Source organism: Columba livia, chromosome 1 (assembly GCF_036013475.1).
Source record: "Columba livia isolate bColLiv1 breed racing homer chromosome 1, bColLiv1.pat.W.v2, whole genome shotgun sequence".
Lineage (NCBI taxonomy): Eukaryota > Metazoa > Chordata > Aves > Columbiformes > Columbidae > Columba > Columba livia.
The window spans coordinates 166738073-166751041 of NC_088602.1; the positions used below are offsets into that span (position 1 = coordinate 166738073).

General features: G+C 37.7%; 1 protein-coding gene across 8 annotated transcripts in view; it reads left to right on the forward strand.

The window, feature by feature from the left end:
* The window catches only part of VEZT (vezatin, adherens junctions transmembrane protein), a 68437-nt gene that overhangs the window by 7865 nt on the left and 47603 nt on the right, over window positions 1-12969 (forward strand). For 7 of the 8 annotated variants that reach the window (XM_065043029.1, XM_065043066.1, XM_065043039.1 and 4 more), the window contains exon 2: window positions 7496-7630. In XM_065043029.1, coding sequence (XP_064899101.1) covers window positions 7496-7630 — 135 coding nt within the window. Of the gene's footprint in view, window positions 1-7004; window positions 7101-7495; window positions 7631-12969 lie in introns of all 8 variants that reach the window. The other variant, XM_065043074.1, reaches the window with a different exon arrangement.

The following is a 12969-nucleotide window of genomic DNA, read 5'->3' on the forward strand; positions in this document are numbered from 1 at the left end:
ATGAGATCGATGCGCAATAATTCTTCCAAGCAGCATCTTTTTAAAAGCCTTTAGCAATCTGTCATCCTCATCTCCCTCCCCCCTGGTTAGAAAGGCACATTAGTCAGGAGAAATCGCACAGCCCTGGGAAGTTTCAAGCTGCGTCCGCTGATGCCGTCAGGAAAATGCGACTGTGCAGGGGCACAGGTGCAGTTACACTGACGGCTGCTTCTCATCCTCGGCTCGGGTCACCCTGGAGGGACAGGCGGCAAGAAACGGGGAGGCAGGCGAGATTCTGTCAGGTGCATGGGAGCAGTACCGAAGAGAAAAATGGAATGCTCTCTTCCAGGAGACAAAGATCGCACTGTCTGTGAGTGTTAGCTCAACTTCTTGCAAGCTGTGTTCTGAGGGAGGGGGGAAAAGATTTCAGTACTGTTTATTTTGTTCTGAGTTTAACCACCTGTTCAGCGTATCTTAGCCTTTGCTGTTGCTGGTAGAAATGTTTCATCTTCTTTTTTCCTTAACTGATAATTCGTAACTTGTAGTTATTTTGGAGGTGTTTTAAGCTCCCACAGTTTTTTTGGCATATTGGAAACCTCAGCTTTGGAAAAACATATCTATGTGTAAGAAGAGATTTTTAAGCCTCTGATTTTGTGCAATGTCATTAAATATTACTTTCAAAGTTAATCTGCTGCATTAGCTATGGTTGGAAACTAGAGCAGGGGTTTACCTAGGCAGTGAATTTTATCGTAGTAAAGAACGTCGGGTGTGGAAAGCCCCTGTCTATAATGGAGAAATCCTGAGTCATTTACTTCATGATGCATCAGCAAAAATAATTTGGGTGTGGCTTTGATTTTCAGCTGCTATTGTAACAGGACTGTGAAAGCTAACCGTGTCTTAATCCAATTTGTGATTGTAAAGGTTTTTCTCAGAATGTGCACAGAATGCCTCGCATATTTAAGTGCAATATCTGTGCTTGCAAGGCTGCAATAGGTGTAAGTATTTGAGTAGACATCTATCAAAATAAGCTCTTTTTTGAGGCTAGGAAATTCTTTACTGTAACAACCTTTCCATCATGTAGCAATACACAAGCTTATATATGCTTGAATAGCTTTTAGTGTTTAGCTTGGTTTTGATTTTGTAGTATTTGTTTTTACTGTAGGCTTAGAGTTGCAAACACAATGCTTGATCTTCAGTTTAAGTGATTTTTCTTTTTTTAACCAAATCAGTGCTGTGTGGCAAGTGGCATTAAAATAAGCATTGAGAAGGGGTTAAAGAACAAAACTAATTTAGTGGACTGTTCTTAAACTGTGTGATATATCTTGGGTCTAGAATGAGACTCAACCATTTTCAACAATGAGAAAAGGAGAGTTATAATTAAATATATATATTGGAGTGAAATAGTTTTTATTAGTATGAATCTAAAATAAATATGATCAAGTAGTTATGAATGAGGAGGAAAGAATTTTCTTTCTTGATTCTGGAAACAGGAGCTTATATAAACTTAGTCCATAATATAAATGTCCAGTTACGATTGAATGGCTTTGCAGTATGCCTGACTAGTGAATTTGAAAAGTCATAGAAAGATAATTTGGTTTTTTGTTGTCAGTCTCTTCTGAGTCCCCAGAAAACCCTAATTCTTAAAATTTTCAGAAAGTATATTTCTACTTAGAACATTGACTGTTTCAGACTACCTTGCTTCACTTATTAATAGGTTTTTTCCATGTCTAATCTGTAAGAAGTGCACCAACAAATAATGGCATTTTGTGTTCTGGCTGTCCTGGAGCTGTTTTCTGTTTCTAGCACACATTTTGGACAAGCAGTATAATAAAAAAATGTCCTGGCTGTAAATTCACTGGCTTGTCTGTTGTGTCTAGGTGGACTCAGAAAGTAACTTAGAAAAAGAAGAAACTTAGAAGGAACTTCAGAAATATATACAGCATATTGCTGAAAAAACCTGCTTGGTATCCTCACTTGCTTTAGATAGTATTTCCCATCAGTAACTAGTACTATGATGGTAACATAACAATAAGCTGAATTATTAATTTTTTTTTCTTCTCTACTTCATAAATGATTCATCACCATGTCATTCTACTAGAGACAACTAGAGATAAATAAATGAACTTGTCAAACATGAGTAGTAATAACTGTTATAGTTATTATCTAAGTTCAGAGTGGCTGAAAGTATTAAAAAATACAAGGAAATAGACTCCTCCAGAATAATACAATGCTGTATTGATAGGAAGATGAGATTTTGTATTTTAAATTTCCATTTCATTCTGTCCACTGAAACAACCTTGCTGTTGCTTTACCTGATATTCTAACATAAAAGCTTTCTCTCAAGTCTAAATTATATATACATTTTAATTGCAGAAAGTTTTTACATGTTTTTACAAACTTTGTAAAATCAGTTGCTCTTGTATTTACTTTTATTTTAATGTTTGATTGTTGAAAAAAGGAATGCATGGATTTTGAGCAAATAAAATTTGGAGGAAAAAAAGACAGATTTTCCCCAACCAAGAAGGAGATTTTTTTAATACTATCATGACATTCGCAGGTGAAAACAGCTCAGCCTGGCAGTGTTATTCATGAACTATACTATACTATACTATACTATACTATACTATACTATACTATACTATACTATATATGAACTATACTAGTATATAGTATATATAGTATACTAGTATACTATATAGTATATATATATATAGTATAGTATATATATATATACACTATATATATAGTATAGTATATATATATATAGTATAGTATAGTATATATATAGTATACTAGTATATAGTATATACTATACTATTCATGAACTATACTATAACATGAATGACAGCATGAGTTGAAACCAAGGAACTTTTCTCACAGTTAGAAGTGCATGTGCAAGAATATGATCTGTTTTATGGGAAAGAAGGCATTTAGGAGTGAGAGGCTTGGGTAAGGGTGCAAGCTAGAAATTCAGAGCTATAATTTGTAAGAAATCAGACACATTATGAGACTTAATTTTTATTTTTGAAGCTTTGTGAAGGTGCTTTGTGAGCATTAAGCATTTGTAAGCATTAAGTATAATACCTCTGTCTCTTGTATTGAAACAAGCAGTATGTAGAATATTTTAATTGTATCATACTGCAATTCTGTAGTTGCATAATTAATATTTTTCTAATTCTTTAATAATACTGGAACATTTGTTTGAATGTTCACATACATAAAATCTACCCTTCAACTTTTAAAAATTCCTTTACTGGATTTTCTAGCCGTTACTTACATATGTCATGGGAGGAATTTGCTACGGACTGTTGGAGACATGCTCAGTGAGTTACACAGACCACACAGCTTTGCAAATGACAGGCTTGTCAGCATCATTTAAATTTGCGCAGTATATAGGACATTAAATACAACACATAAATAGTGTGTGGTTTTATCTTAGCATGGGCTAATGTATGTATGTCATCAGTGATATTTGTAATAGAAGAGGAGCGTAATCTTCACATTTTCTGAGCAAAATATGAAGCTGAGTGCACTACAGAAGAGACCTCACTGTTGCTGGAAGAATTTTATGATTGGTTCATTAAGGTTCTTAACAATCTAATTTCACAAGGGCCTCAACCCACTTTTTATTCAGTGCTTTCTTTATCCACATCTTACATGCTGCTAATGGATTTAGAAAAGGTGACAATGGTGGGTTTACTTATAGCATAAGGGATTTTAGTCACAGCATAGTTCTTGTCATTTAAATTAATAAAAAATGAGGTTTTCCAATGTGTGCTTCAGTTCCGCTAATAATCTTTTAGAAAAGAATGGGGAAGAGGAAACGTGTGGAGCCAGAGAAATGTGTTAAAGGAGGATTATTGTAGCCTTAATACTTCCTGAGAAACTGAAAGAAGAGAACCCTTACCTACTTGAAGGAATATGTGACAAACGTTTAAGTTAAATGGTAATCCATTATCATTTGCTAACTCAATAATCAGAAAACTGATTTCCAGTTCCAAGCAGTAGTAATAATAATAATGATGATAAAATGATTAAAAAATTGCAAATCTACCCATAATGAGACCTTGTAAAAGCCTTTGAACAGTTAATCAGAAGGCATCTATGTGAAACCTAGTAAGGTGCCTGTATTCTACCTTTATTATGAGAAGTAATAAAATTATTTATCCTAGTCAGGGGCTAAAGTTTCATTAACATTTGAAGAGATGGTATATTTTTACCATTTATGTAGAGTAGAAAATGTGCTATTTACAGTTATATGGAAGATTTTGATGTTGCCAAATACCCAGTAAGAGGGAAGGACTGGGCATTTTTACATCTGTGTAGTATTTCACTTACTAAATGTAGCATTCGGGATTTTAGCTACTTCTCTCTGTCTTCAGTGGACAGGTTCTCTGTTTGTGTTTCTTTCTACCTTCCATCATCCATTTTTGTGAGGAAATGGAACCAGTCTAAAGAGCATTAGACCAATTTTCTTGCTCAGCTTTTAGAAAATTTTCTCATTGTGGAACCCAAAGCACTGAGATACTAGTGGAGAAATGCCTTGGGATATTTGGATTATTTTGCCAGGTGTCTATATGTAGGTGAGCACCAATAAAATACAAGAATGGTCATGTGTCAAATGATGGCTGGCCTTGCTTGTGACAAGTGTGATCAAGATGATGATCAAGATGCTGGGCAGGTATGGCCAAGATGATGGACAGGTCTGTCAAGAGATACAATTTCTTTGGAGTCCTGCCTGCAGCGAGCATCAAAACTATGATTTTGAATAAAACGTTCTCTGTTCACCCACTGGTTTATCTATGTGTCTTGGTCTAAGTAGGAAAAATTCTGTCTGGTTCTGACTGAAACCTGCCTGCTGCCCTGCAGCCTCTCGTGTTCCAGATGTGCTGGCAGTGCCCAGCCTGGCTCTGGGTGAAAAGCGTTTTAAGACAACAAGGTTATGCATATCCATTCATATTCTGTGTTTTGTTCTGAAGTTATTAAGCAAATTTATCAGTGTGTTAAATAAGAGAAGTACTCTAGTCTATTATATTTCTTTTCCATTTTAATTAAATAATTCCAGTAAAGTTCTACTTAGAGAGAAACATACCTTCTTTCTAGCCAGTCCAGAACAGCACATTGTTGAATTAGACTTCGACATATTTGAAAAAATACTCAACCGTGGAGGAAGGGTACTTGGAAAAATGACAGGATTGAGTTGTCACACTGGAAAAATTCCCCCAAGGAAATGAATCACTAGAACCTATCCCAGCACTTTGCACAATCACCGTCTTTGTGGGTGAGGGGAATTGTCTCTACCTCTGAGCTGGTACAAATGTTTGAGTTTCAGGTAGTGACTGGACACTGAATCTGTTGTGAGTAACTCAAACTGAGCATGAATTTGCATGCTTTAAATAGGTAAGAGTGCTCAAAATAGCATTTTAGTGATAGGGTTTAAAAAAAATCCCTAGAGGCAACAAGTTAGTTTGTTCAGCTACTATGAATGATTGCATCAAGGTTTTATTGTATGGCAAGCCATCATTTGAGATTGGGCCATGTTGGTACATGACCATAGGAGATGGGCCACCAGCAAGTTAATAATAGTTCATGTAACAATTTGTAGTAGATGTTCTTTTGTTTCTGCAGACCTCCACAACTGCACATTATTTACTGTAAAGTTCTTACTTTTTATTTACAGTATTTTTGTTACCTCATTGGTAGTATGTTCTAATTCTTAAAATGGTTTGTGTTCTTCCTATGCAGTTTGCTAGTGTTCTCATACTAGTGTGGGATGTTGGTAAAGTTTTTCAGAGGTCAGAATGAATCCCTAACCAACTAGGCTATTTAACACTGATTTCTGAGAGATTTTTCTTGAAAAACAAAGTCTCTTTACATGTCCTGAGTAGAACTGGAGTGAGTTAGCATAAATATCCTTTACATCAAATCTATCATAGATACTGCCACATATGTGCATGTAAACAGAAAAATAAGAGTTAAGTAAATCTAAATATCTGAGGCAGATGACAACAAGAAATTTCACAAGTCTATATAGATAAATATCTAAACTATCTAAATATCTAAAATAAAATACATTTTTAGATAAACCCATGCTCTGGCAGTCAGAATTCCATACTTTCTCTAAGGAATTTAATTAAGGACTTTTTGTAAATTAGTAGCCAGCAGCTTAAAAAGTTTGTGGGTTGGTTTGTTTGTTTGTTTGTTTAAATAACTGCGATACCCTTTTGCCAGAAAGTGCCAGTACCATCCTTACATTTCTTATTTGTTTTTCCATTTCAGTAAAACCCTCTGTAGGTACCTAGTCAGGTTACACTGAGGCTTATTTTACTGAAGTTTGAAACATGCTCTGGTTTTAAAGTTTGTTTCAGTAGAAGCAGTTCAAAGTATAATCTATGCAGTTTTTATAAACTTTAGGGAAACAGCATCATTAAGTGTTCCAGAGTCACACAATAATATTTTAAAAGATGTCACCAAATACATAGTTTATTTATTGAAAACATGTCAGTTATAATCTAAAGAACCCTATCAGGTAACCTAGAAAAAAAATTGCTATCGGAAAAGTTGATTGGTTGCATGCTCATTTCTTATCATATAGTTTTGTATGCTGACTCTCTTCCAGCCTCTTTCATTATGGTCAGGATAAAACTTAAGGGAGATAATTAAAGCAAAATTTTGACTTCATTGCTACTAACTGTTGGGGTTTTTTCATGTTGTGTAGAGTCACAGAGTGGTTTGGGTTGGGAGGGACCTTCGAAGGTGATCCAGTCCAACCCCCTGCAATAAGCAGGGACATCTTCAACTAGATCAGGTTGCTCAGAGCCCCGTCCAGCCTGGCCTGGGATGTCTCCAGGGATGGAGCATCCACAGCTTCTCTGGGCAGCCTGTTCCAGTGTCTCACTACTCTCATAGTGAAGAATTTCTTCCTTATATCTCATGTAAATCTACCCTCTTTCAGTTTAAAGCTATTACCCCTTGTCCTGTCACTACATTCCCTTGTAAAAAGTGCCTCTCCTGCTTTCTTGTAGGTCCCCTTTAGGTACTAGAAGGCTGCCATAAGGTCTCCCCAGAGCCTTCTCCAGGCTGAACAACCCCAACTCTCTCAGCCTGTCTTCGCAGGAGAGGTATTGCAGCCCTCTAATCATCTTTGTGGCCTCCTCTGGCCTCCCTCCAAGAAGTCCTTCTTATGTTGGGGGCCCTGGAGCTGAATGCAGTACTGCAGGTGGGGTCTCATAAGGGAAGAGTGGAGGGCGAGAATCACCTCCCTTAACCTGCTGGTCACACTTCTTTTTATAAAGTCCGGTATTGGCTTTCTGGGCTGCAAGCATATGTTGCCAGGTCATGTCTGATTCTTCATCTACCACTATCCTCAATTCCTTCTCTGCAGGGCTGCTTCCAGTCCCTTCATTGCTGGTTATGTGGTGGCTTTATTCACAGTTGCGTTTTGTGGGAAACAGGGAATGATTTTTAACTTTGTGGGAGTTTTTTTCCTCATTTTTCTTTTTTAACTCTCTTTCAGAATTCCCCACTCTACCAATATCTGCAGGATTTGGGACACACAGATTTTGAAGTATGTTCATCTGTGTCGCAGAAGGCAGAGCAATGTGCAGCAGCGGAAATCCAAAAAGAGCGGACTGTGCACGCTGCCCAGAAAGTGAGCGCTCTCCTGTTCCTGAGTATTTATCTTCTCAAAATAGAACCGCATTACTTCACAAACAGGGAAAATCAAAGAAGATAAAGATCAATCTCTTACTGTATTTAACCCCCACCCCCCCAAAAAAAAAGAAAAGAAAACAAACAAAGAACCCCAACCAGTTGTCATATCTTGTCTGCAAATGTGTTTGGAAATACATGGTTTGCCAGCATAGCCTGAAGTGTTTCTTTGCCCTTATGTAAGCTAGAGAAGCAAAGAGGCTTTGATAGTGAATTTTTTGAGTGTTGTAAATTATCTTATTTACTGGCTATTATTATGTTAGCTTAGCATTACATTCTGGGAACAAAACCTGTAATTTTCTGGAACAGAATATTTATAGTTCCCAGCCCTTCTTAGGCATTCAGTTACTAAATATCACTTACTCTGTGACAAAACATGTAAAGAAAGGGGATTTCTGGAAAGTATAAATACAGTATCCAATCTGAACAAGATAGTAGAACTGTGCTTAGGTTATGCCAATTTTCTAACAGTAACAGCTGACAGGGATTAGCTCAGATTTCTTATTTCTCTGTTGTTCTAAGTAAAGTCTTGTGGATTTTTAAAATACATTTTGGTATTACAATTGAGAATTTTGCCATTTAACATCTATTACGGCATACACGTTTTTTGTTTTCCTCATTAAAAATAAATGGTAGTTTACTTTTATTGGTAGTGTATGGGCCATGTGACTCAGATGAGGAGCTATAGTGTGGGTGAGGAAACTCTTCTAAGGCAGCAAATATATTGAAAACTCAGTAGTCAGTCTGTCTTCTCATTAGCACCTAGGTGGAGCGTGCAAACAGCGTCATTTTCTGCCCACCTCTTTCACTTCCACAGTGGAGCTCAGTTTTCAGTGGACATGCTCCAGCTATGTGCTAAGCCAGGAAGAAAAAGAGGCCTCTGTGCAGATTTCTCTGTCCGGGCCACTGCAGGCTGATGTGGGCAGCACCTCAGTGGTAAGAACCCAAAGCAAGCATTCATGGGTTGTGTCGTGGTTTAACCTGAGCTAGCAGTACAACCATGATAGCCGCTTTCTCCTAGTGGTGGAGAGAATCAAAAGGGAAAGGAGAAACTTGGATTGAGATAAACACAGTTTCATAAAATAACAAAATACTAATAAACTACTAGTAAATATGTGTATATATATAATAGAAATAAAAGATACTCAAGGCAATTCCTCATGAACTCCATCCACACAGAGCAGCCAGTCCCAGGAAGCAGCACCCAGTCCCCAACAGCGAAAAAAGAGGAAAAAAGCAGAAAGGCTCAGAGGCCTCTGCAAAACAGCAAAAGCTGGACTAAATGTCCTGCACCAAAAGCTCCCCCAGCTCCGACAAAAAAGAGCAAAGAGAGAAGTGAGATAGCGGAAGAGCCAACCAGAAGGACCCAACTCTCCTGAAATAATTAGCATTACGCTGATGGAATGAAATACTCTTATTGTTCAATCTGGATGTCAGTCGAGCTCTGCCCCATCCATGCCCCTGTTCCTCGCTGCCTCACACCTGTGGGCAGAGCACTCAGAATGGCCTTGGCTCTCAGACCAGAGCAATTAAAAACATTCGCTCTATGCGGGGGTGTTATCTCTTGTTCTCAAACTAAGTCCAAATAATGACTGCGCTAGCTATGAAAAAGAACCGTTTTTAACTGCACCAAGAAAATTAACTCATTTTCAGTCAAACCAGCACAGTAATGTTTACAGTAGTATGGTGTACTCTCAAAGACTGACATGCACAGTCTTTGAAGCTGAAGCTTAGAAGTCGCACTGTGAAGCTTATTCATCTGGCAGTATTCAAAGAAGTGTTGGTAGGCTCATATTTTCATATAGCGATATTCATTTCAACCACTCTCTGTATAGACTATATAAATTTCCTCACACTCTCATTAGTCTGAAAAGACAGGGTAATAAAACATAAAACATTTTGCTTTGGTATTCAGTCCTCTTGGAGTCTTTCATCATGGATAGTTGATGTTTACCTGTTGGGCAGGTACACTGCGCTCTTTGTTTCACAGCCTCAATCCCCAGTTTCTGAGATTTATAAACTTATAGAAGTGTGCCATGTCTCACGTCTCTCCTACCCCACTTTCTGATCAGAGGTGACCACGAAGATAAGATACAGGGTTCATATCCATTCAATAGACCAGTAAGTACCACAGTGTGCCCAGCACATGGATTAGACAGAGCCTGTAAAAAATAGTCATCCTATAATAAGAATCCCTAAGTTTAGTGTGGTTCAGATGTTCTCTTGTAGAGTTTGCAGCTTTTCTAAGAGTTCAGCAATCCTGTAGAAAAAAATTACGAAGGAGCTTCATATAGAACTCCAGTCTCATGTGTGGAGGATTTGTGAGCCCTTGAAAGAGATTAACTACGGGGGGAGAGGAGAAGCGATGCTTGCAGTGTCGCCATGCTTCCTTGACTGGTTTCTCTAATGCAGGATTATTTTAAATTTAATGAATAAATTGATTTCTAGTTACTGTTGCTGTGGCTAGCTATTGCATTTGTAATAACGATTGCTTCTATCACTGGTCGCAAGGCAAGGCTGAATTTAATTCCAGGATTAACTCGTAATATTTTGTATTTTAATTTCAACTATCTTTAAAAGTATTCTTGGAAATATTAGGTCCACTACCCTTGCTTTTCAGAATTGTCAGCTGGCACTCACCATAATCCTTAGGAAACCACCTGAAAATATATCTTCCCTTTAAAGCTGTTGGCAGTTTTGTGGTACATTTGAATTGAAGATACCTGTTCTGGTTTAGTGCAGGAAGACTTTAATTAAACCACTGTTAATTGAAAATTAGAGTGATATATTTAATTGGCTGATTATCTGTTCATTACTATGAAGTAATGCATGGACTATCGCTTGTTAGCTGCATTACTTTGTTTTGCATAATTACTTTTATGAGCGTCAGTAAAGCAGTGTGATGCTGTGTTGTACATAATTTCCACTAAGTTTAATACAAAAGTGCTATGGGGTTAAGAACCTCAAAAGCATTAAGATACACTGCTTTTAAAGGCCTCGATTATTCTATTTTTCCCTCTCCCTCCACCTCAAGCATTTTACACTTAGTTTTATTGTGTTGGGAGCAAGTCCTCCAGCATTGTGTCAGATGTAGCCATAATTCATCATGGTTTGCCTTGCAACATGAAGGGAGTGGGTGTGCGAAAATGGGCCATCCATTTCTGACAAATACTGGGATGACATTCACATTGTCTCATCTCTGTCTAGACAAGGATACATGGTGGAAACAAGGAAGAAACCTGCATGTAGCTTCCAGTGATAAAATGTATAGTTTCTTCCTGCTGCTGTTCTGATACCAGTTTGGGAACATTAATACTTTTCTTTTGTAATCTGATGTCAGAAAGTCTGTTTTTGTCATTCAGTTTCTGTGTTCCATTTTTATAGGGTGTCTCAAAAGGAAGGAACATGAGGTAGAGGCAGCTGGCTACATATTTAAAGTACTAGAATAGATCTGAGGCTTTGTTGCAACTTTTTATGATATACAGGCAAATAATTTACATTCCCCTTCAATCATTTCCTCATTTTTACAGGAGACTATTATCACTTCCCTTTTCTCACTGGCCTAGTCTACTGAAATTATAAAATGTCTGGAGAACAAATGGTTTCTGAGTTCTGAATATGTACCTACCCACGGTTCTAATATAAAATGATCATAGTTGAGGCTTAGTGTAATGCAAAATATAATCACAGGGAGTAGATGATGTTCCATGCTTATTGATGCCTAGTATGTGTGTATCATTTTCCTTCTGTTCTGAAAAGCAAGTTTACAAATGCCTTAAACATTTTGTTAAAATAAAAGTAGTAAAACTGCAGTATTGCTTTGAGTTGAGATTGTTTACTCCTCTTGTATTCAGTCTAGTAGGAATCAGATACAATCTGATGACATGTAGCAAGGTTTAGGCAAGACAAAGATCTAGTTTGGGATGTTCAGGGACTGAAAAAGCAAATCTGGGGGGGTCAAAAAAAAAAGAGGTTTTTAGTGACGGATACAAATGTCACTGCTGTGTCTTGCTGTCCTGCCAAACAGAGCACATGGTTCAGCCTTCATGAATCGCAGAGACATCAGCTGAATTTGAAGCATGATTTGAATAGTTTTGAAGGTGTGTGGTTTTGGTAGGTTTTTTTAAACTGGAGTATGGTCTTAATGAACATTGAGCCGAAAAGCTGTAAAGGTGCTTCAAGATTGTGTTCTGAGGGCTGATGAAATGCCAAGCGCCCACCTGAGGGAGTGTAGAGTTGTGATTTAGCAGGGTAATTATAGGTGTGGTGTTCCTGGCTGTAACCAATCTCTGGAGAAAGTCACAGCTAAAGTTCTGGTCTCCTGATCACTTGACACTCAAAAGCACTGTTGCCAAGAGCTCCTAGACCTCTTTTCTGGAGTTAAATTCTGCTTGATCTTTAAAGAGTGTGTTTCTTCCCATTTACATTTTTCCTTTCTCACTCATTTTCCTAGACTGCCATGCAGATCTGAGTGTTTAAACTGATTATAGTGTCACACCTCATTCCATCTCAGATGTGATAATATTTCGTCACTAGAACAAGGCTGGTACTGGAGGCAGCTACTGAGGGTTGTGTTGGGCCTGTGCAGGTAACCCGGCATTGAAAGGCAGAGGGACCAGTCCTTTGCCTTTGCCTGGGGCTCCCACCCACCTAATGCTAGCTCTGGGTAGCTGGAAGGTATTTAATATGTAGCATTACCTTCTTTCTGAAGTGCACAGAATTGAAAGGTGCCAATGTGAATGATGATATTTTAGATACTTGTTAGTTTGCCATTTCAGGTTCATCCTGTACAGAAGAGAAATAGTCCTTAGAATTTGATTTTAGATTCAAATGAATGTACCTAAAATGTGCATGTCCTCTGCTATTTTTTTTAATGTTAGGAGTTATGCGTCTTTGTTATTCAGTTTACAGAGAGTTTGACTGAGCCTTGTTCTAAAGTTGTAAGAAGAATACTCCAGAAGTGTTGGCAACGTGACGCGACTTGTCTGTTGATGAAAGTTGTTTTACTTGTCAGTAACACTCCCAATGGGAGTGCAAACTGTGAGACACTGTTCCAAGGATCTGAATAATTTGATGAGTTACTGTGCTCTTCTGGGTCACAGCCCAAGACAGGGGGTTGTCTCGTTTTGTGTTTTCAAGCACTGACATGCCTGTTGAGTGTTTATGCAAGCTCAGATTTTTATTTTTAAACTAAAACATGGAAAATAAACAAAAAGATTGCTTAGGTATCACACTATATGTTTTGTTTTGTTTCAGGAATTCCACAGTCTAGTTTAGTCA